General features: G+C 42.4%; 1 protein-coding gene across 2 annotated transcripts in view; it reads right to left on the reverse strand.

Annotated features, from left to right (window-relative positions):
• The window catches only part of BABAM2 (BRISC and BRCA1 A complex member 2), a 430,327-nt gene that overhangs the window by 298,727 nt on the left and 105,751 nt on the right, over nucleotides 1–25,849 (reverse strand). For both annotated transcript variants that reach the window (XM_047782376.1, XM_047782377.1), the window contains exon 5: nucleotides 5,799–5,993. In XM_047782376.1, the coding sequence (XP_047638332.1) occupies nucleotides 5,799–5,993 (195 nt within the window). The remainder of the gene's footprint in view (nucleotides 1–5,798; nucleotides 5,994–25,849) is intronic.

Here is a 25,849-nt window from a genome sequence, read left to right on the forward strand (position 1 = left end):
TCACACTGTTCATATACCTTTCCTTCAAATGTAACATCCCAGCAAGAGATGACAGAAGCATAAGTTACTAACTCGAATGAGGAGCCATCATGAAATGGCTCCTTTCTTTTCAGCAAGATAGTTTTAGATGTTGCCTGAGTTTAATTTATAAGCCATAGCTCTTAAGATCTTACTGGGATTTATGCTCAAACACAACAAAAAAAGGGGGGGTGTAATTGTTTCACATTCTCCATGGTATATCTCTATGCAGAAAATACCCACAAAAGGAAAAGATCAGTTGCTTAAAAAAAAAATGTTTCATCTCACAGATCACCTACTGGTGATCTTTAATGGGTAAAATATGTAGAAAATATGTGGTTTTAGAACATCTCGAAACATTCATTGCATAGCAGGAAAGGAAAAAATGCCTTTGATCAAAATATTAGGTATGGTTAACTTTGAGTTCTGGGAATTAGAACAAAAGCCAAAGAAAAATTCGCAAATTTGCTTACTGTGCTTTGTTACTATTAACAAACATGGGTTCTTTAGATAACACAGATACATGGAGGAAATCCTGACAAGGTAGTTGATACATATAATGTGAGACCTTAGGTTTTCCCCACTGAGAGAACTTAACAATGTAATTTTATTTTCATATGTTATACCAAAACAGTGAATATAGTTTTACTATCTATAATCTACATGGTGACATTCATCAAAATGAAAATTCTAATCTTAAAAAATAACTCTCCTCAAAGAGGTAGCAGGAGGGAGCTCTTTGTGGTGATCTGTATCTTGAGTGCAGCGGTGGTTACAGGAAATTACTCATGTGATAAAATGGCATATACATACATTGTACCAATGGCAATTTCTTGGTTATGTAAAATATAACCACTGGGGGAAACTGGGTGAAGGGTATGCGAGACTTCTCTGTACTATTTTGCAACTTCTACCGAGCCCATAATTATTTCATATATCTTCTAAAAACAATTCTGATCATGCAGGAACATAAGTATTTTTCATTCTGACCAGGTAAACTTGCATCCCAATGTATCTATTTTCTCCTGGTTAAAAAACAAAAAACAAACGGTGTTTACTAAAAATGACAAAACCAGCATGGACTAAAAATACAATTATTAAAAACTCTACTCATTAAAAACTCTAGGTGGAGCTTCCGTCGTGGCGCAGCAGAAACGAATCCGACTAGGAACCACGAGGTTGCAAGTTCAATCTCTGGCCTTGCTCAGTGGCTTAAGGATCCGGCGTTGCCGTGAGCTATGGTGTAGGCCAGAAGCTACAGCTCTGATTGGACCCCTAGCCTGGGAACCTCCACATACTACAGGTGTGGCCCTAAAAAGCAAAAACAAAACAAAACACTCTAGGCATTTAAAGCAAAGCAGTAAGAGAGATGACTTCATAAAAAGACCATGACAGAGAATTAATAAAAAGGTTGTATTTAAAAAAAATAGTTACTTTCAAGTGGGTACTTGCTAGAACCCTCTAACTGGAAGCAGAGCGAAAAAGAAGAGCCTCTGCAGCGGTGAGGAGGGAGCCCTGCGTTTCAAATCCACCTGCTTGGCAGAGGGCTGGCGGATCAAAGCCCTCTCCCTCTTCCTTCTACGTGGCTTTTCCATTTCTCCGTTTGCCACCTGACAGTAACATGGAAGTAGCATCTCGAGGTAAGAGCATCACACTTTTAGAGCAGAAATGGAAGCTTAAGACTGTAAACACATTGTGGCAGAAAGAAAAATTCAGTGATGACAAAGGTGAAAACAAGAAGTCACCATCTTCTCAAGTGAACACAGGACTTCATAACCCAAAGGTGTTCAATCATTATACACAGTGTCAGACTCAGGTCAGAAAATATTTATCAGAGGGACCAGTAGGAACAGGAGAACCAAAAGACATGAATTCATATTTAGCCCAGGAAGAATGTATTGATTCTTATGTTTTCTTTAGAGAGTATATTAATTTTCAAATTTCAATTTATTTCCTAAAACAATTTATCTCCTATTAAAAGGTCCTCTTGCTCCCATATTCCAATAAGACACAACAGGTGTGATTTGCTGACTGGTAAGCCAGGCATATATATGCCTATAATTCGCACTGCCCATGTATGCTATGTCTTTAAGTTTTTCTACAACCATAAAAGCCACGGACCTCCTCTACCTATAGTGCTGTCTCTGTCCACCTTCCTTTTAGGGTCTGGGTCAGTTCCAGTTCATCACTGAAGCCTTTGTTTCGATACTCCATTCCTCAGGGATTGGGTTTGCTTCTGAATTCACACACAGGCGGTACAGTCCATTTCAGACTTTACCGAGCCAGCATTGCTATTTCATTTTTAATAAATACGTATTGAGTCTTCTCAACCGAATTTTAACACCTCCAAGAGCAAAAGTCAGGACCTGTTTCTTTAACCCAAACTAGCCTAGCAGACTTTCCATATCATCCTACACTGGCTTAGCCCCACCATACTTATAGCTTTGGCCCAGCAGTCCAGAGTATATAAGTATAAAAACAATTCTAAAAATTGATTCTGTACCCTTTCATAATAACTATCTTTTCAAGCTGTGTTATTGGAAAGACTGAAAAGCATGCCTTTCAAAAATCTACAAAAACAACAAAATAGGGTCGAAGGAAGAAGCTGATGGCTGACAAGAGGTATCTCCAATCTTTTGAGTGTAGCTCTTCCACAGATTCAAACGACTAAGAAAGGAACATACAGTCAGTGGAATACTAAGGGAGAACAAGTGAATGCTTTACTGAAAATGAGATCATCTAAGGCAATGAATTCCCCTTCCTTAAAAGGGTAAAATAAATTTGCCGTGACTGTTTCTCAGCCAACGGTTGTTCCGACTCACTACTGCATTTTTACTTAAATGTCTGCAAATATCCATTTACACACCTGAATGTAATTGCTTTTAAAAACCTCCAGAACGGAGTTCCTTTTGCGGCTCAGCAGTAATGAACCTGACTAGTATTCCACGAGGATGCAGGTTCAATCCTTGGCCTCGCTCAGTAGGTTAAGGATCCAGCGTTGCTGTGAGCTGTGGCGTAGGCTGCAGACACGGTTCAGATCTAGTGTTGCTGTGGCTGTGGTGTAGGCCGACAGCTGTAGCTCCGATTCGACCCCTGGCCTGGGAACCTCCATATGCCACAGGTGCAACCCTAAAAAGCAAAAAAAAAATCTCTAAAATGTTTCTACTTTCTACGGTCCCCAGGATCTTTCGGCTTCCCCAGAATTTCTCAAAGATAAGAACCCAGACACATCTGCCCGTTTTTTTATTGCCCTGAAACAGTCTGCCCTGAAGCCTCCAGAAGGAACGCAGCCTTACCAACAACCTGATTTCAGCCCACAGGTGCATTATGGACTTCTGACCACCACAACTCTGAGATAATAAATCTGTGCTGTTTTAAGCCACCAAGTTTATGCAAATTTTTTTTACAGCAGCAATAGGAAATGAATACAGTCCCTGATTTAAGAAATCATGGCTCAAAATCAAAGTCCTCTCTTTCTGCTAGGGTTTCGTGTGTGTGTCAACCAAATTCTTGGTCTGGATTTGTATTCTATTAGTAAACCATCCTTTAATATATTCCTGAACCAGCATGAGAAGCCGAATGTGTTCATTCCCTCAAGACACTCCTTTATAACCTGTTTCTGGACCAGGAACTACCTCATTTGCCTGTATTTTTACTCCTGGAGTCTCAACTTCTACTTCCACTGGGTCCTCCCTAGAGCTGGCCTGCTGTTAAGCTTAACATCTAACTGTCCACCTGCCGTATTATGCGATTCTCAGTTTCTTTACTTCCCTGAGTCCATAACCATTGCCCTAGTGCTTACGAATTACTCAATACTAAATAAAAACAAACTGGGGTAAATGTAGCAGTAGCATGTTTTATAAGTAGAGAATGGAGAATCAACAACACTAAAGTGAAAGTTTTAAATATACTATAAATTCAAACTATCTAGCTACTTTTTTATTTTATTTTATTCTATTTTTGTCTTTTGTCCTTTTTTAGGGGCGCACCTGCCAGCATATGGAGGTTCCCAGGCTAGGGGTCTAATCGGGGCTGTAGGCACCGGCCTACACCACAGCCACAGCAACGTGGGATCTGAGCCGTGTCTGCGACCTACACCACAGCTCACGGCAACGCCGGATCCTTAACCCACTGAGCCAGGCCAGGGATCGAACTCACAACCGCGTGGTTCCTAGGCGGATTCATTTCCACCGCGCCACGACGGGAACTCCTATCTAGCTACTTTAAATGAATTTAAACTTCTACACCCAGAAGAACAACTCAAGTATTAGCTAAACCAATGAACATGATTTCAAAAAAAATTCTTAGATCAGAAATGGTGCCATAAAACTAGATATTTAAATGCAGCCTTAATATTAAAAGGGGAAATTAGGTGAGGAGGAAAATTCTAAAAACTGAAGACAATTAGTTTGCCAGGAATTCCTGTCTTTAAAGGAGTCTATCAGCACTAAAGACAACACAAGTTCGCCAAGAAGAAATCATGCCAAATTAATCTGACATCTCTTTGGAGAGCACAACTAAGTCGATTACTTAGAGAAATGTTCGGTCTAGAGGATAAACTAGGTTTTTCGTACTATCCATGTGAACAGATTAAAGTTTCAAAATAATAGTTTAAAACCCTGGAAATCTGCACTAGGACAAAAGTAAAATGGTGCAGCCACGATGAAAAACAGTATGGAGACTCCTCTAAAAATTAAAATGTAATTAGCAATATGATCCAGCAATCCTACCTCAGGGGATATATTCAAAGAATTCAAAGCAGGATCTTTATATATACCCACGTGTGGTCAGCATGATTGCTGAGAACATGTGACATGAGTAAAAACTTCAAGGAGGAACGTTATTATCCTTGTATAGGGATCCGGGAGAAATATACCAGCCAGTGGGAAAGCTATGCAAACACCCCAGTGCACGAGCATATCTGGCGTGTCTGCAGCACAGCAAAGGGTGCTAGTGTGGCTGCAGCTGATTATTTTTGGAAGGAAAGTAGGAGATGAAGAGAGAGAAGGAATGAATGATGGTGGTGGCAGGAGTCACACAGAGCTTTTTCACAGACTGTGTCTTTTACTGTGGGAGAACACAAGAGGTATAGGCAGGTTCCAGGCAGAGGAGTAATATATTCTGACTTGCTTTTTTTTTTTTGGTTTTTAGGGCTGTACCCGTGGCATATGGAGGTTCCCAGGCTAGGGGTTGAATTGGAGCTACAGCGGCCGCCCTACACCATAGCCACAGCAACGCAGGATCCAAGCCACATCTTCAACCTACACCACAGCTCACAGCAATGCCAGATCCCTGACGCACTGAGCGAGGTCAGGGATCCAATCCATGTCTTCATGGATTCAAGTCAGGTCAATTAACCACTGAGCCACGAAGGGAACTCCCTGTGACTTGCCTTTTTAAAGGATCCGTACATAGAAAGAAATTATAAACAGCCCCATATAAGCTAGCTACCTCCGGAGTTAGCAATCTCCCTCATCTGACTGGGATACTATATCCTTTCTGATAATTTAGAGTTTTGCAGAAACCTTAACGTTTATCTGGCTTCTCAAAGATATAGGCTGGGAGTCTGTATAATTTGCATTCTCCCATCCCCAGCCCCAGATATTCAGAAGTCAGGGGGTGCGGATGTGAGGCTGAGAAAGCATACAGGCAACCTGAACCATGTTTGTCTAAGGAAATGGGGAACTGACCAGAGTTTATCATAAATGAATGACGGAATTGATTGTTTTATTCTATTACAGATAAAGTGACCTTTTTCTCCCATTCTCGAAAAACCTTACCCAGTTGTTCTTTTTCCCAGCATAAATTTCCATGTTCTCTCCATACTGCGGCTCTTCCAGTAATGTCTGGTATTCAAACATGAGGCGGGAGCTCTCACGGAGACGGCTGCATTGAAATTGGTGATACTGTTGCACAAGTTCCTTCACCACAAGTAAGAGACATTCAGGATTTGATGGATTCCAGGAGGCAAGGTTCTGTAGAAGCCAAAAACAAAAAGACCAGCAACGAATGAATTTTCATACAAACTCAGTATCCTATCAGCACATCAATAGAGAGGAAAAGTGTGATGAAAATCGAGAGAAAGAGACCACGTTTTTCTTTTTTTGGCTTTGTAGGGCCGCACCTGCAGCACATGGAGGTTCCCGGGCTAGGGGTCCAGTCGGAGCTATAGCTACCAGCCTACACCACAGCCACAGCAATGCAGGATCCGAGCTGCATCTGCGACCTACATTGCAGCTACATTGCAGCGCACAGCAACGCCAGATCCTTTAACCCTCTGAGTGAAGCCAGGGATCGAACCCGCATCCTCACGGATACTTGTCAGGTTTGCTACTACTGAGACACTAAGGGACCTCCGGGGAAAGAGACTACTTTTTTCTATTTGAAGTATACATGATTTAAAATGTTATTACTAGTTTCTGATGTACAACAAAGCGATTCAGTTAGGCAAATACCCATAGATTCTTTTTCATATTCCTTCCCATTATAGTTTATTAGGGGATACTGAATATAGTTCCCTGTACTACAGAATAGGACTTTGTTGCTTATCTATTTTAGATACAGTCGTTTTTAATCTACTAACCCCCCCCCCAAATCCTACTTTATGCCTCTCCTATTCCTTTTTCCCCTTTGGTAACCATAAGGTTGTTTTCTATATTTGTGAGTCTGTTTCTGTTTTGCAAATAAGTGTCTTTGTATATTTCGGGTTCTACATATAAGTGGTATCAGTGGTAACTGTCTTTCTCTTCCTGACTTATTACACTTAGTATGATCATCTCTAAGTTCACCCATGATGCTGCAAATTATTTCATTCTTTTTTATGACTGAGCAGTATTCCACTGTGTGTGTGTGTGTGTGTGTGTGTGTGTGAGTGTGAGTGTGTCCATGAGCACAATACATCTTCCATTTATGCACCTGTTGATGGACACTTAATTTGCTTCCATGTCTTTCTAGTGCCACTAAGAACACTGGGGTATATGCATCTTTTCAAATTATAGTTTTGTCTGGATACATGCCCGGGACTGGGACTGCTAGATCATATGGCAACTCTATTTTTAATATTTTTAAGGAACCTCCATACTGTTTCCCACAGTGGCTATGTAGGGAAAAGACCACTCTTAATTGACGATAAACTCAGAGCTGAAATTAGAAGGGTCTTTTGAGCTTGGTGATTTTGCCTGCCTTCTGAAAATTTTCAAAGAAAATCAAGTAAGAATTCCACTGTGGGCAGGCAGAAACGGTAAAGTATCAAGTAGGGTAGCAACAAAACAAGAAACCTAAATCTCTTAGAAGACCATAATTTTAGCCCTGGAAGACTTAATTTGTTTCTTAGTCTTTTATAATTTTAATTTTTTCCATCTGCACCTAAATTCAGCATCAAATGCTACTGTCATTCGACTCAGATCCACAGACCATCTGCATCTGTAATACCAGACATAAATAAATGCTCTGTAAACATTAGAACCCCACAGAAATATAAGCACATGGTGGTGGTTCAGCCTGAAAAAAGACAGGAATGAAGCAGGGATGAGGGAAGATAGAATTAGGAAATGCAAAGTTCAGAGAAAAAGAGGACGGAAATGTGCTGTGACAGCTTATGACCAGGAAAGGCACTGGGTGTGAGGTAAGATCTGATAAGTGTATAGAGGTTTTTAAGCTCACAGTCATTCATTCATCAAATAATCAAGTACCCACTATGTATCAGCCTCTGTTCTGGGCAGTGATGAGAACACGTGCTCGAGGAACTTATATTTTCATGGGCCTAAGTAAATAATAAACAACATCATATAGTACTGCATGCCACTGAGAAGAATACATCATGCATCCCTGAAACCTGATGAAGGAAGGGCTTCATCAGAAAAAAGTGACCAACCGTGTCAAACGGTGCTGATGAGTAAGATGAGGCCTAGGGACTGGCGGCTGGGTCTTTGACAGGTCAGTGGTAGGCTCAACAAGTGCTATTCTGGTGAAATAAAAGCTTGATTGTGGAGATTTTAGCAGGTGCAAAACGAATAAACAACAAGGTCCTACTGTACAGCACAGGGAACTATATTCATTATCCTGTGATAAACCATAACGGAAAAGAATGTGAAAGAATATATCCATACAGATATGCATGTGTATGTATACATAACGGAATCACTTTGCTGTACAGTAGAAATTGACACAACATCGCAAATCAACTATAGTTTAATAATTTTTTTTTAAAGAAAGGATGGGTGGAAAGAAATTGCAGAAAGCTGGTACAGACAATTCAAGGCAATGTGGGGTCAAGAGAAAGCTTTGGTCAGATGTCTATAGCCTGATGGACTATTCCTGTGGGGGGGTAGGGGGACAAGCTGAGGGAAAGGGGGTGGGGGCAGAACACCATCAGAGAAGATGGTCACGTAGGTAGCGACGGGATGGGAACTCCAAGAGAGCTGCCTTAGAAATGAGCACAGAGGAGTTCCCGTCGTGGCGCAGTGGTTAACGAATCTGACTAGGAACCATAAGGTTGCGGGTTCGGTCCTGGCCCTTGCTCGGTGGGTTAACGATCCGGTGATGCCGTGAGCTGTGGTGTAGGTTGCAGACGCGGCTCGGATTCCGCGTTGCTGTGGCTCTGGTGTAGGCCAGTGGCTAAAGCTCCGATTTGACCCCTAGCCTGGGAATCTCCATATGCCGCAGGAGCGGCCCAAGAAATAGTAAAAAGACAAAAAAGAAAAAAAAAAAAAAGAGCACAGAGTCCATCGGCAGGCACAGGAGCAAACACCAACTTAGGGGCACCAATGCAGGCAGGCTGTTTGTTCTGTGTGTTGAGAGGAGCTTTTGGTGGTTCTCCCAAAGGCTCACATTTTCTCCATGAAATAAAGGCATCAGCTGAGAGTGAGGAAGAAGGACGGGATATTGGAAGCTTGAGAAGAAAGTGTGAAATACTGGAGTTCCCGTCGTGGCTCAGTGGTTAACAAATCCGACTAGGAACCATGAGGTTGCGGGTTTGATCCCTGGCCTTGCTCAGTGGGTTAAGGATCCGGCGTTGCCGTGAGCTGTGGTGTAGGTTGCGTAAGCTGCTCAGATCCCGTGTTGCTGTGGCTCTGGCGTAGGCTGGAGGCTACAACTCCAATTAGACCCCTAGCCTGGGAGCCTCCATATGCCGCAGGAGCGGGCCTAGAAAAGACAAAAAAAAAAAAGGAAGTGTGAAATAGTCATTTAGAACAATCAACAGTAAATGGACTGGGGCACTGGAGGAGGAAAAAATGGACCAGGGGAATAGAGGAGGAATCCCGCTAGCATTAAAAGCTCCAATGAACTTGGAGGTGTGACTTTTAAGTGAGACCAATTAGCATAAATTTCCCTGCCTGGTGCAGTGCAAGTGGAGTGCATGGAATTTGGATTTAACAAAGGCTGGCATTTTGCCAGATGAGTACAGAAAAGGGGGTGGTGAGAAGGGAAGGCAGGGAGGGAGGGAAGGCAGGAAGGAAGACGGGCAAGAGATCGTAGAGGGTTTGCAAAAGAACGATTATAATTACGGACCACGGACTTTATGCCAGGAAAAAGCAAAGGCATGTGAGAAGAGAGAGTTAGTGAAAACGTGGCCAGACCAATGGTCCTGGTGAGCTGGAAGAACTGTTAGAATTGAGATGCTAAAAAGAATTGAATCTGAAAGACAGGAGCATGGCTGGCTGAGGAGCCTAGAGCATAAGATCACTGGACGAAAGGAAGTCAGGGACTCAGAGGCCAGCAGGTTGGAAGGTGCATTTACATGAATATTAAATCGTCTGGGAGTTCCCGTCGTGGCGCAGTGGTTAACGAATCCGACTAGGAACCATGAGGTTGCGGGTTCGGTCCCTGCCCTTGCTCAGTGGGTTAATGATCCGGCGTTGCTGTGAGCTGTGGTGTAGGTCGCAGACGTGGCTCGGATCCTGCGTTGCTGTGGCTCTGGCGTAGGCTGGCGGCTACAGCTCCGATTCGACCCCTAGCCTGGGAACCTCCATATGCCGCGAGAGCGGCCCAAGAAATAGCAAAAAAGACCAAATAAATAAATAAATAAATAAATAAAAATAAATCGCCTGGCATCATGACAAGAGCAGTAATGCTGAGAAGGTAACAACAAGCCACGCGCTAGCATTTTTGAAGAATGTCTCTAAGTAACAACAAGGCCTACTGTCTGAGGTCTGCGTTTGAGAGCTGGGGCTGGGTGTTCAGGGAACCACAATTTCCTTGGCAGCAGCACTGAGGAACAAGAATGCCTAACACCTCCAAGTCCAGTGACACAAGAGGGGAGAGAGAAATCAGCTAATGGATTAGAGAACACGGAAGCCAAGACAGAATCTCAGGCTTCAGAGTGGTGGTTCTCAAACTTCATGATGGACCCACCTAGAAATACTAATGCTTGGGCCCTCCTCCCCACCTCCAGATTCTGGGTTAATCTGGGGTGTGTCTTGAGTATTGAGGTGTCTTTTTTTTTTCAAAGTTCCCCATGTGATTCTAACATGTAGCAAAGGTTGAAAACTGACGTTGAGAAAAAAGGGACAGAGAAGAAGTTAAGAAGAATTTAAGTCAGCCTATCTCTAGAAATCCAGAAATTGAGCATCTGTAAAGGAAAGAACAGATACAGTACCAGTGTTCAATAAGTGAAAATGATACAGCTTGTGAGTACCACATAAGTTCTAAAAACTTTTCGTATATTCAGGTTAATCCTTATGACAACCTTCTAAGTTATATTATTATACCATTTTATAGATAAGGAAACAGAGGCTGTAAGTAGTTCAGTATCTCGTCTGAAGCTGGGTTTCTAACTTAAGCAATTTGGCTCCAAGTCCCTACTTCAGGACTACAGCAGAGGTTCTTACACAACATGTTGGTCTCAAGAGTCGTTTACATCTTAAAAAGTATTGAGGGAGTTTCCATCATGGCGCAGCGGAAACGAATCCAACTAGGAACTATGAGGTTGCGGGTTCGATCCCTGGCCTCGATCAGTGGGTTAAGAATTCGGCGTTGCCATGAGCTGTGGTATAGGTTGCAGACGTGGCTCAGATCTGGTGTTGCTGTGGCTGTGGCATACACCAGCAGCGACAGCTCCGATGAGACCCCTGGCCTGGAAACCTCCATATGCTGCAGGTGTGGCCCTAAAAAGACAAAAAAAAAAAAAAAAGTATTGAGGACTCTAAAGAGCAGCTATCTGTATGAATTACATGGATTAAATTTACTATATTAAAAATGAAAGCTGAATTTTTTAAAATATTAATTCATTTAAAATAACAACCCCACTACATATTAACATAAAAATATTTTTAATGAAATAACTGCATTTTCCAAAACAAGAGCCATGCCATTGTCTCATGTTCCTGCAAATCTCTTTAATGTCTGGTTTAATTAAAGAGCTAAATTCTCAAATGTGTTTTATATTCAATGTTGACTATATCATTTTGGCTGAAGTATATGAAGAAAATCCAGCCTCATTCAAATATGTACTTTGAAAAAAGAGGAGCATTTTAATAGCCTTTTCAAATAATTCTGGATAGTCTTCTGTGATACTACACCAAAACTCAACAAATGCTAGTTGCTAAATGGTTAGTTGAAATGTACAACTAAAACTATACTAATGGATATTTCACATTCTTACACTAAACTCCATTTGTCTATCCTGTACTTTAAATGGATCTTTTTTTTTTTTTTTTTGTCTTTTCTAGGGCCATACCCGCGGCATGTGGAGGTTCCCAGGCTAGGGGTCCAATCAGAACTGTAGCCGCCAGCCTTCACCACAGCTCATGGCAACACTGGATCCTTAACCCACTGATCGAGGCCAGGGGTCAAACCTGCAACCTCACGGTTTCTAGTTGGATTCGTTAACCACTGAGCCACGACAGGAACTCCTAAATGGATCTTTTACTCATGAAGGACTTTGTGCCATCATGTATTGGTCATTTAGAAAATATTCACTGAGTTAATGCAGATCTTCCAGATGTTGACGCATTTATCCAAAAAAATCACATTCATTAATATAATGACCAATCTCACCAGAAAAGTCCTCCACCAAAAGAAAATAAGCAAAAGGTAGAGAACTACATCCTTGGAATTCTCTTGTGGTTCAGCAGGTTAAGGATCAGGTGTTGTCACTGCAGCGGCTTGGGTTGCTGCTGTGGTGTAGGTTCAATCCCTGGCCAGTAATTACTTTGCTCCACTGAGTGGGCTGTTTTAGGGACGAAATGACAGTGTAAATATCACTAAATGTTCTTTACTTATAGGAAAGATAGGTCTTAAGGGCTATTCAAATAAAGACTTGATGAACAGGAGAAAAAGTTAAGAGTCTCAGCATCCTACAGTGAATTGAAAGCGGTCCTTGCTCTAAAGGGATTGGATAAGAAGAGTACAAGGTCCTCAATGGCAAACCTTTGGACCTCAAGAGCCTGAAAACTCCCCATGGGTTACTCAAGATTGCATTTAAAGTATCAACAGGATATGGAGTTCCCGTCGTGGCTCAGCGGAAATGAATCTGACTAGGAACCATGAGGTTGTGGGTTCCATCCCTGGTCTTGCTCAGCAGGTTAAGGTGTTGCTGTGAGCATGTGGTGTAGGTCACAGATGTGGCTCGGATCCCACGTTGCTGTGGCTGTGGTGTAGGCTGGCGGTTTCAGCTCCAATTTGACCCCTAGCCTGGGAACCTCCATATGCCGTGGGTGCAGCCCTTAAAAAGCAAAAAAAAAAAAAAAAAAAACAACAAAAACAAAAACAAAGTACCAACAGGATATAACAACATAGTGTAGAAATTAAAATGATCATTCTGTACCTTGCTATTCATTTCCTTCAGAGATGATCATGAAACATTGATAAGAAAGATACACAATCTTCCATTTCTTGGTCAAATATTCCTTTCAAGTCCTTGTTCCAGTACAGAAAGAAAAAACTTCAGTTGCCTCAATTTAAACTCTTAATTCTGTCATTTCTCTGTAGCTATTTGGCAAGTTACAAGCCTATTATCCACACCATTTTTTAACATTATGAAAGCCTATAAACTGGCAAACATCTCTTTCCAATTTGAATTCATTTCAAGAGATTCAATCTAATTGTTAAATGCATAGCAGAGACAGGCCAAACAGTCCCTTTGCATTAAACACAACCTCCCAACACATGGAACTGCACTTGACCTCTCTGGCCATCCAATGCACACGACACCAGGAAATGACTTCGCTGAAAAACATTCCCATCAAGGGAAGCAGGGGTGTGCTCACCATGATATAAATTCCTCTACTACTCCTGCATGACTCCCTGAACAGGTTAAGTAATTTGTGCTTTGAACTACTTGGCCTAGGAGGGGAGAACACAGAAGATACACCAGATTTTGCTCACTTCCTGAAACTAAAGCATGTTTTAAAAACAGGTCAAACAATGCAGGATTCGTGGGTCTTCCACTCTCTGGAGTAGGAGTTGGAGAAAAATGCCCAAACTTATGAGGGAGCATAAGTTAAGAGGCCTCTTTACAAAAAAGAGAAAAATAAGCTTCTCTATGCGCAAAGTGCCTATTCTACTTGTTTTTGGCAATGCATGAAAGAGGAAATCAAAAATGACAGTGGTCAAGAAGAGGAGGCAGTGGACAAAAAAGGACATATTTGCCACAGAAAAGGGTAAAGAAAACTGCATTCGAAGACAGTGATAAAAGACAATAAAATAGGCAAAAGCCAAAGAATCAACTACTGTTAAGAACTTTGATTCATTCTCAACATTTATGGTGCAGTTCGGGCCAAGGATCATGCCGGTGCTTTTTCAATACTGGTTAACGAGAGAGGGCAAGACTCCAGTGTAGACACGTGACAATACAGATTCCCTGCCACCCCTTCCCCATTTGAGTCACTAAAATATCAGTTTCTACCCAAAGAATTGGCATCTGCCTCTTTGTAGTCACAACCTGTCTCAGGTCTAGCGATAACTCTGGACTCACCACCTTGGCTCGGGGTCCAGGCTGCCTGCTTTGATAGAGGCTCCTGTTCACATGACCCTCAACCATCCCACATGTCTCATAAACATGCTCCAGCACACATGTCAGACTCCCCAAACAGTGATACGGCAGACCTGGAAAAGCCCCACCCATCCTCAGCTCCACCTGGGGCTTCCTTATGTGACAAATCCAGGAAGGGGTAACTTTTTCGGAGGCCTCGCTCACTTCACCCCCAAGTCACATCTCACTTACGCAAAACAAGGCTTCTTCTCAGCCAAACTGAAGCAAATTCATTCACAAGGATGCCTCTGTATGAAAAAAGTTGGGAACCAGCATGCTAGGTTCATACTTTCGGGGAGATGAAGAAGGGAAATCAGCAAGTTAGCGAATGAGTCCCACGACCATCACTGTCTAATAATGAAGGGGGAAAAAAAATCTAAAGGAAAAAACTTTATTTTAAAAAATAAAGCTTGGCGTTCTCCTGTGGCACAATGGGTTAAGGATCCAGCACTGTCCCTGCAGTGGTTCTCATCCCTGCTGTGGCTCGGGTTCAATCCCTTGCCCAGGAATTTTCACTTGCTGCAGGCGCAGCCAAGAAGAAATAAAATAAAATAAACAAAAATAAAGCTTTTAATAAAAATGTCAGTTAAGAAAAGGAAAAAAGGACATCAATAAATTAGATATGCCTCAAAAATTATTTGAAACTTGTTACTACAAAATTTTACACAACTGTCTAGGATTCTACACAACATACAATACTGTACCGTGTATTCGAAAGTTCCTGGGAGTAAATTTTAAAAGTTCTCATCACAAAACGAGGAAATCTGCAACTGCGTGGTGATGGAAGTTAAGTTTATTGCGGTTTTCATTTTGCAATACATACACATATCAAATCAAATGTATACCCAAAACTAATACAACGTAATGTCAATTATAGCTCAATAAAAAGTTAAAAAGCAATATATGAAATGTGCATAACCTTACTAATAAACAAAGAAATGTGCTTTTCCCAATTTCTTTTTTTCATGTGTATATTGAAAGGGTAATAAACACACAGTAAAAGACACAGTGTTTTTGTCAACAGCGGAAACGAATATAAAGATAAAAGTAAGTCTCCAGGGAGTTCCCATTGTGGCGCAGTGGAAAGGAACCCCACTAGTATCCATGAGGATTCGGGTCGGATCCCTGGCCTCGCTTAGTGGGTTAAGGATCCGGCATTGCCCCAAGCTGTGATGTAGGTCGCAGACGTGGCTCAGATCTGGCATGGCTATGGCTGTGGCTGTGGCTGTGGCTGTGGCTGTGGCTGTGATGATATAAGCCGGCAGCTGCAGCTCCAATTAGACCCGCAGCCAGGGAACTTCCATGTGCCGAACCTGCGGCCATAAAATAGCCAAAAAAAGAAAGAAAGAAAGAAAAAGGAAAAAACAAGTGTCCCTCCCAACCTCTACTATCAGATCTCCCCCCTCTTCAAGAAGATTACTGGTATCCCCCAGGAGCCACCCTGGGACCTCGTAAGGCACCCACATTTGCCCCTTCTTGGGTATTCCCGCAGAGGACCTCTGGCCTTGCTCACTTGGAGCTTCCTCCTCTACTCGCTGAAGCTTCATACCCTGCTCCCTATGGTTCGACTAGCCCCTTGGATCATGTCTTAGTGTGAACTCATTCGCCTGACTTTTCCTCCAAGACAGGGCCTCAGCCCCACAAACTGTTTCTTGCTCCCACAGGACTTACTGATGTGGCCGGCTCGTCAGCCAGCATTCCTCACAGGAGAACACAATCGAGCAAGAGTTATTAGAAACAAGGTTATGTCTTAAACACAAATTTTTTAAACGAATACCTAGTGCCGGTGAAGATGCAGTTTACACAGGAGGATGCAAACTGGTACAAGCAGTCTTTAAAATGGTCATTCTCAATACTTCAGTACCCCTAGAAATCTTATTTCTGGGAACATAGCTCAGAAAACAACAAAAAAATAAGGGGAGGAAATCTTTATAATAAGATCAAAAATGTACACAGAGTCATTTATACTTGCCTCTCACCCACTCCCAAATTTATGCTGTGTTACTCTAAGAAGTTAAGAAGTTGATACATTTTAGGAAAGTAGGAAAAAAAGGTTTAAAAGAATTTCATTTATTTTAGATGATATATTAGAGTTTTATATACACAACCTTATTTTGATACATAGAGTAGACATTCATTTACAAAAATGATCAATCCAGCGGCATACGAAGATTCCCAGGCTAGGGGTTGAATGGGCGCTGTAGCCGCTGGCCTCCACCACAGCCACAGCAACGCCAGATCCAAGCCATGTCTGCGACCTTCACCACAGCTCATGGCAACTCGGGATCCTTAACCCACTGAGCGAGGCCAGGGGTCGAACCTGCAAACCCATGGACACTGTCAGGTTCATTACGGCTAAGCCACAACGGGAACGCCTACATTTCTCTCTCTCTTCTTTTTCTTCTTTAAACATGTGGCCACACCCACAGCACGTGGAAGTTCCTGGGCCAGGGAGGAACCAGAGCCATTGCAGAGACAGCCCCGAGTAGCTATGCTGTGAGCCTCACAAGTCCAACATCTTGCTTTTCTAACAGCTATAGCTGGACAGTATGAATCTTTTAAATGTCCCTTCACCCAGAGGATACAAAAGATAACGAAAGTAAATTTTCTATTGATCTGTGTTCGTCTGTTTGTTTTGGCCCACACCTGCAGCATGAGGAAGTTCCGAGGCCAGGGATCGAACCTGGGCCACAGCACTGACAACGCCAGATCCTTAACCTGCTAAGCCATTCGGGCACTCATGTTTGATCTGTTTTTAAGAGGACCGATCATTATCATAAATGAATGTCTACCCTATGTATTAAAATAAGGTTGAGTATGTAAAACTCTAACATATCATCTAAAATAAATGAAATTCTTTTAAACCTTTTTTTCCTACTTTCTTAAAATGTACCAACTTCTTAACTTAGAGGAACACAGCATAAATTTGGGAGTGGGTGAGAGGAAAGCTGAATTACGAGAAATGAACTTTGGGACTATACAGGGCAAGCATATTTTCTCTTCCATAAAACTATCCTTCCTTTATTTATGGTCGCAAGGCTAACAAAAAAGACGGCACAGCAGTTCCAATCCTATCACTTATAGTTCACTTGTAGTTAATGTTTGGGGACTTTATATCTGAGAAGAAACAACTATTAAGAACAGAAGCGGGTGTGTGGAAGGGGAAAGAGCACCATAGTTGTATTCTGCTCCAATATAATTTGTAGGGCACTCTCAGAAATAAATATTGGTAAGGCAAAAAAATTTTTTTTTTTTTTTTGGCTTTTTGCTATTTCTTTGGGCCGCTTCCGCGGCATAAGGAGGTTCCCAGGCTAGGGGTGAATCGGAGCTGTAGCCGCCAGCCTACGCCAGAGCCATAGCAATGCGGGATCCGAGCCGCGTCTGCAACCTACACCACAGCTCACGGCAACGCCGGATCCTTAACCCACTGAGCAGGGGCAGGGACCGAACCTGCAACCTCATGGTTCCTAGTCGATTCGTTAACCACTGCGCCACAACGGGAACTCCTGGTAAGGCAAAATTTTAATGAGGGCAGTGTTATCATCCTCGGTGTCTTTATTTTCAAATATTCTAACGATTTTCTTCATTCTTATAAGCAGGGCCTATTGAGTCTGAGATTTGAGAATGTTGCCATGTTCTGGGAAGTGGTTGCTAATTACAGTCTTGAAAACTCAGTGGGTTCTTACAAGCACAGAAGCTAATTAAAAAGAGATGCAAATCTATGACATCCAAATGAATAGCTCAGAAGACAACCAATATAAGGCCATTTCTGGGATTAATATGGGCTAGTAAAAGGACTCCTGGAAGTGCATTTAAATTAAATCCTCACACCTACTTAAGAACTGTGTTTGCAAAGTAAATTGAACGTATTCTGGTAAAATGCAGCAATTTGCAGCCTATGCTCAGTGGCTACTGCTGCAGCCAGGGATAATTCAAGTAGAAGGCATTCCAACGTCTTAACCTGCTCTAACCAGAACGCCTCTGCCCTTCTTTTTGGTTTGGTTTGGTTTGGTTTGGTCTGGGTTGGGTTGGGTTTGGGTTTTGTTTGGGTTTTCGGTTTTTTGGTTTTTTGGTCTTTTTAGAGCCACACCCACAGCAGCATATGGAAGTTCCCGGCTAGGGGTCGAACTGGAGCTGTGGCTGCCGGCCTACACCACAGCCACAGCAACACCAGATCTGAGCTGCCTCTGCGACCTACACCACAGCTCACAGCAACACCAGATCCTTAATCCACTGAGCAGTGCCAAGGATCGGGATCGAACCCACATCCTCATGGATACTGGTCAGGTTTCATGTCCACTGAGCCACAACAGGAACTCCTGGATTGGGGTTTTGTTGAAGTTTCACCTAAAATGTCACTTGGAAAAAAAAAAAAATTTACTTTTTGGAAAAAAGGATCTAGTCTAGTAAGTACTGAAATCTACATCATTGAAATCTTATGCTTCTTTTATTCTTCTTCCTATTTGTGGCCATCTTTACCTTGATCCCAGAAGACCCCCTCCTAGGAGGAATCCAGAATGATGAAATGGCCTGGAGGACCTGCAAAATGTGCTGAAGAAAAGCATTTCCTCTAGTTTTTAAAACTTTAGCTCTAAGTCACCAAATGATTCTATGGACATAGCTCATGCTTGGAGCAAAAAGGGCTTATGGTCTTAAATCATACATATCTTGACAATAAGCAAAGTGGAATCACCACCTTCTCAAAAAAAGAAAAAAACATCTAGTCTGGGGCCAGCCACGGCAGCTTCTGGAGATGGTCTCCTCACTTTCTCCAGAGCTCTCCAAGGTTCTGACCTACCTCTCAAGCAACACCACCGTCCCTGGATTTTGTTTTTAACTTTTTGGGACCTAGGCTTTTCTGAAGGGGGTTTTTTATTGACTTGCAGAAAGAAAGAAAACAAATTAAAAAGCAGCCCATTCCCTGACTTAACAATTAATAAAATTCCTCTGGCTACTAGTGGTGATGTGACAGTAACTCTATGTCAATATGGAACGTGACAAGCACACACTCTTAAGAAGGACAAAGGCAATGTATTCGGCAAAATACACAAATAGCTTGGCTACTAAAACAACACTTTCCCACATGATTTTGTGATAGAACCAAAAGGTTCATAATAAAGAAAAAGCAAGGGAATTCTTGTCATGGCGCAGTAGAAATGAATCCAACTAGCATCCATGAGGATGCAGGTTCGATCCCTGGCCTCGCTCAGTGGGTTAAGGATCTAGCGTTGCTAGACGTAGTTCGGATGTGGTGTAGGTCACAGACATGGTTCGGATCTGGTGTGGCTGTGGCATAGGCCAGCAGCTGTAGCTCCGATTGGACCCCTAGCCTGGGAACCTCCACATGCTGCAGGTGTGGCCCTAAAAAGACAAAATATATATATATGTGTGTGTGTATATATATATATATATATATATGTGTGTGTGTATATATATATATATAAGTATCTCAAAAGTAGAGCTTTGTGAGTTCCCGTCGTGGTGCAGTGGTTAACGAATCCGACTAGGAACCATGAGCTTGCGGGTTCGGTCCCTGCCCTTGCTCAGTGGGTTAACGATCCGGCGTTGCCGTGAGCTGTGGTGTAGGTTGCAGACGCGGCTCGGATCCTGAGTTGCTGTGGCTCTGGCGTAGGCCGGGGGCTACAGCTCCGATTCGACCCCTAGTCTGGGAACCTCCATATGCCGCGGGAGCGGCCCAAGAAATAGCAACAACAACAACAACAACAACAAAAGACAAAAAAAAAAAAAAAGTAGAGCTTTGGCTCCATTTAGAAAACTCCAAAGAACTGTAATATCCCTTCTTCCTGGCAGAAGTTGCTGGACAGACTACCTTTCGCTCTTCTTGAAAGAAAGTGACCAGCATGCAGCCCCATGCCATGCTGAACGGCCACTTCAAATAGCTGTCAGCACATTTCTAAGTCCTGTTTCTTTCTTTGGAATTGGGGGTGAATAGAAGGAAGCAAACGAGGATGGGAAGGAGCAGGGCAAGGAAGGAATTTCAAACCACATCTCTGGATCCAGCCTCCCCGGTTTATTAAGAGGAAGAAAGGAAAGAGCCAGTTCTTCTCTATCTTGGATCCCTCCCCCCACAAGCTGAACAAAGGCCTTTACTAGCCTTTCTCCTCTTAACAGTGTAACCACTTCGAGAACAGGAATAGGACCTTTTCCACGATGTGTACAAAAGAACTAAGACTGGAAACACTAAAATCACTGAATAGAAGCACTCTGGAGAGTGCTGAATTTAATAATCACTACATCCACTCTTTTTCTTCCCTAAGACGCTGTCCTTATCCACACAACTTTAAGGTGCTATGTTTTAAATACAAAATCAAGTCTACTGGGGGCCAAAATAGATTTTTAAATCTACTGCTTCTTTAAAACACAAAAGTATGCCTAAATCATATTTTTAAGTTCAACTGTGGATAAAATGCCAGTGTAGACTGCAATTTGATTAATGAACCCTAAACATTAAAAATCCTTCTGTCTGGACAACAAAATGTTTTAAAGAAATTTAAATTCCCTTAAGTTGAGCATGCATCCAGTTCACCACCAAGACGCCAACCATTACCCCAAATAAAAAATCCTTTTGTGACCCCAGACTATCTGTGGCTCTGGAATGAATGTTGCTCTTTACCTGAGTCACTGATGCCACACACCTTCTCCATCAAGGCTACACAGACTCTGCGAAGAGAAGGCAACACTGCAATGGCAGAAAGGAAATTAGCAAATGTGAGTTCTAGCTTAATTCAAATTGTTTTTCCTGGGGATGTATTTAAATTGTCCAGGTTGCTCGAATATCATCCAGGGATGTGATTTTGAAGGAAACAGCTTGTTACTGGTTTTCCTGGCTGTACTACAAGAAACAACAGTGTGAGCTTATTTTAAGTTAAAGTGTGCTTCTGTGTTTCTTTACAAGAAATTAACTGCAATCATTTAGTTAAAGCAAACACTTTGTTAGGGTTTCACTTCTCATGAGAAAATGTCTTCAAGAGTCTTTTAAACTTAGATTAGGAATCCTCATTTCTGCACAGACATGTTAAGCTTGGAACAAATTATTTGAACCATAGTAAAAGATGATTCAAATGAGTGATCCTTTGTTGGCCCTGAGTGTTTTAGAGCCATGGGTAAGTCACCAAATCTCAGGAGTCCTATCCATTCTCCTGTACTGAGCCAACTTTTGCCCTGCCACAGTCAGGCTCGGACCTCAGGGTACATTCTCATTCCTTTGCAACTATGACAATCACAAAAAGACCCATGGGAAGGAGCTGTATGGAGCAAGACAAGAGAACAATTCGCTTCAAGCCAGCTGTTATTTTTAACTAGAGAAACACCTGCAGGCTCTGACACCTGGTTTCTGACCCCTGCCCTGGATGGATGACTTCCCTAGTTGGGCTTGGCTCCCAAGCCACAGTGATTTATACTATGCAAGGGCTTCTCCTCACCTTCGCTGAGCTCCCTGGACTTAACGCCAGACCTGCAGTATTTACCAGACACTCTTCCTCTTAGCCAAAGTCCCAGTCTTGGGCCTTCCTGGCCAGTGATCTTAGAGCAGCCAATGTGCTAGTAACACAGTTTGTGTCTACGTAATTTGGGGAGCTCTACCTGAAAAGGTAGCTTTCTCAAGCTCTTCCTGTTACACCAGCCGCATGCAGCTGTAAGAGCAAGGAAGAAAAAGCAATGTAAAATACATCACCAACTCAAGCAAGAGATACCCACAAAATGCAACAGGCAAGGTACCAAGAGATTTCAACATCTTCATACCTCCCTCTAAAAACTCTATGTCAGCCCACGTCCATATAATGCTCTTAGCCTAAACCCAGTGAGCTGACATCCATCCTTTGAGTTCCAACATCCATTTCCTTTCTTCTGGTCACACAAACCCAAATTTCCTTTGGGAAACCACCCATCCCCATTCTCAGGCATGGGTTTTGAGTAAGAACCTCCATTTCAAGCTCCATAGATCCTGAGTACCTAACTCCATCAACATTTCCCATGCACCGAATAAATTCAGCTACAGGCTCACTCAAACTCAGATAAATGAAGGCATCGGCTGGGACTTATGATAAATAAAAGCGTTCTTTCTTTCCATGGTAGGAGAATACAAAGTCTGAACTGGAGTAATAATTTTATACTCACCAAGGAAGAGACCTGAGCTTCTGGGTAGATACGGAGACTAAGAATAAAGTCAAAGAGTGGAAGGCAGAGCAGAGAAGGAAAAAAAAAAAAATAGACACTAGGTTCTTAAATGATATTACTGTAGCAACCAGACCAAGCCTTATCTGAAGCCCCCCTCTGGCCTCTTGAGTTGTGTAAACCAATGGGCTCTCCTATTGTTTAAGCCAGTGTGAACCAAGTTTTCTGCCAGAAGAGTGAGCAAGAGAAGAAGAAGAAAGAGGAGAAGATGAAATAAAAGGGTACCGATACTCCACATCACCGCCTCTCAGACAAAGAACACAGGGAGGAGTTCCCGTCGTGGCGCAGTGGTTAACGAATCCGACTAGGAACCATGAGGTGGCGGGTTCGGTCCCTGCCCTTGCTCAGTGGGTTAACGATCCGGCGTTGCTGTGAGCTGTGGTGTAGGTTGCAGACGCGGCTCGGATCCCGAGTTGCTGTGGCTCTGGCGTAGGCCGGTGGCTACAGCTCCGATTCCACCCCTAGCCTGGGAACCTCCATATGCCGCGGGAGCGGCCCAAGAAATAGCAACAACAACAACAATAACAACAACAACAACAAAAAAAAAAAAGAACACAGGGAGACATGCATTAAACTCTTAACTATTTAAGGACCCTTTAATCCAAACCGTAGATTTGATTTGGGTCCTTATGTTTTCTGCCAGAAAAAAAGTTAGATAGCTTCTTACATGACCTGCAGGAAAATAATCTCCCTAGAGGATTCATCTATTTCCCCTAACCCAACAATGATGAACAGCATCTCTCTCGCGGCAAAGGTAAATAAAAAGGAAAGACGGAAGACTCTAGCCTTGTGTATCACAACTCATTCAATGCACTCAAGTTCAAGTGGATCTGAAATAGGTATCTGAGATAGCGCCCATCCCCAAACTTGTCAAACACCAGTAAGAGGCTGGATTCAGTGGGTAATAAAGTGAGACTTCTAGAAAATCCAATGGTCCTGCGGAGGGATAAAGGAGAAACCTGAACAACTATTTCAGAACAGATAAGGACACTTTGATGACTGATATGCAAATGAGAAGGGATTCAACCAGCAGCAGCCCCGCCCTTTCTGCACTGAGCTTAGAGAGGAGGTCTTTACTGGCTTCGTGGTCCTGTAAACAGGAGCTATTTTCACCTTTCCTCCACTTGAGCGAAACAGAACCAGCACCACGACGACAAACTGTCCTCCGGTGTCTTATGAATCCTGGCTCCACACCAAGTTTGGAATGTGTACCTTTGACGAGTAAACCTTTACCCTTTTGTACAAATTCTCTCTCCAGAGAGATTGAAAATAGACCCCTACAAAGGAGCCACAGTGACTGCCTCAAACCATGTGTCAACTTAGCGATACACCAGTGACAACTCCAATTTCATCAGATGCTACTTCCTTAAAATCACCCTCCCTCTCCAGCCCCGCAAGCCACCCCCTCACCGGTTCTTCCCAAACTGTGCTGCTCCTCACCGTCCACTAAAGAAAAGCATCTATTTCAAACTGTACCACCCAAATAATCTTCCCTGGGTCTCAGTAAAGGTAAATAATCACATGGAGTTCCCACCATGGCGCAGCAGAAATGAATCCGACTAGGAACCATGAGGTTGTGGGTTCGATCCCTGGCCTCGCTCAGTGGGTTAAGGATCCGGCATTGCCGTGAGCTGCAGTGTAGGTCGAAGACTCGGCTCGGATCCCGTGTTGCTGTGGCTCTGGTGTAAGCCGGCAGCAACACTGATTAGACCTGTAGCCTGGGAACCTCCATGTACCGCAGGTGCAAACGCTAAAAAGCAAAAAAAAAAAAAAAAAAAACCTAGAATCTACTAAACATGATCCCCCCACATGCTTAGGTCTATAAAATCTTCCTGGCTTCTCCTGGGATCCCATCAGTCCTAATTTAATGTCATCTCTGCCCTGGGGCGGGGAGCACCAAATAGCACCATACTAAATGGTGTGATTATTCTTAAATTGGGAGTATTTGTGTTTAATTTTAAATCACCATCTTGTCTCTCAAATGTTTTTATGATGGTTCCATTTATATTAAGGAATTAATTACAGAAGGGTTGCAAATTGGCAGCCTCAGCCCAAAGACGTGCTTTCTTTGACCAGCACAAAATTTTTATTTGAAAATCTTTAGACAAAGCATTCAGTACATCACAATCCCCACCAATGCCAATGGCTACATACTGACCTTTTCCCCTCATTTGTATTACTTAGCTGGCTCCTTTAGGTATCTGAGTTGGCCACACTTGAATGAAAATATTATGCCGTTTACTAAGATTTTTTGTTTGTTTGTTTCTTCCTTGGTTCCTTCACTTAGGGTAGATACAGAAGGTGTTTATCAGCGTCACACAAGCAAGATGCAAAACGAATAGCTGAAGTTCCTCGGGCATTGAAAATGATAGAAAAAAGAAAGTTCTATTCAACGCTCCCACTAATGTTCGTGAAGAATGACTGATTGTCTGTGTGCTATAACTCCTTATTACCTTCTCTCTATTAGACTATAAACTATGTGAGAATGGGGACAGTATTTGATTCATCTTTGTGCAAGAGATGTGCTGGACACCACAGGCTATTCAACGTGGGCGCTCAAATTATTTGTCAAATGAATGATCACTACTAATCAATGCATTATAAACTAACTTAAGTATATTAAAGGATCTGAAAATGTTCCAGGGTCAATAAAGATACCGGCTCTTGAGAGCCAGGCTAATCTGTGCTGGTTATAAGAAGAAGGAGACAAAATAAAATGGGACGGCAATTCAGAAAATACACGATTGCAACGTGCCTAATCAGAGTCATCAATCATTGGAAGTTTGAACAGTCTGAAAAATATTATCTTAAAAGCATTTTAAGATGTAACTTCTTTCCAAAAGCAAGCACACTTAAAATCAGAATTTAAAAAATTATTGAAAACAAAATCACATTATCATGGCTCCACAGACCAGGTCTAAGGGGTACAAGATAGCACATTAAATCAGTTCCCAGTTCAAAAAACCTGCATGAGATGTTGATCTTCCTGTTTTTCATAAACCGTATAATTGTGCTTCCAGAAAACCACCAAGCATCTGCCTCCATGTAGCTAATTCTTTTCATCTTGGAGCCTCACAAGGAAGTAGAGAGTGTACTGTGCCAGGATCACTCTCTCCTCCAGCCAAAAGCATTACGCCTTGGAGCCAATTTCCTCTTGGTAAATTTTGATCAAATGCCTCCAATTTGCAATTTCCTCCGTCCTGGTAATGGCTACACATGTCACAAGTGGGTATGTATGTGTTATATGTTTAGCAACATGCATCGTAAATTTAACAGCTAATGTGTACACATGTGCGCACAGGTAAACATAGATCAGTGTGTGCAGCCACACATACATACCCAGGCCTACTGGTCCCTCTAAGTCTCTTCACTGGACTCTCTGTGAGCACCACAGTGACAAAGCCCATGTGGACTCTCTTAATCCAGTGATAATTCTCTGGTCATTAACGTTCCTTTGGAACCCTGCACTCATCAACTCTACTAGGAAGCTCGACACAGTGACAATCAAGATTAATCATAATTCGGATGCTATAAACAGTCGCTTAAGAGCTTCTGAATCATCAAAGAAAGATCAAAGTATGTTCTACTTTTAGTGTAAAGGGTATTTTATCAAAAAATCAATTATTTTGAAGGAAGTAGTGATCTATATATAACTTCTACAGTAAA

Source organism: Phacochoerus africanus, chromosome 5 (assembly GCF_016906955.1).
Source record: "Phacochoerus africanus isolate WHEZ1 chromosome 5, ROS_Pafr_v1, whole genome shotgun sequence".
NCBI lineage: Eukaryota > Metazoa > Chordata > Mammalia > Artiodactyla > Suidae > Phacochoerus > Phacochoerus africanus.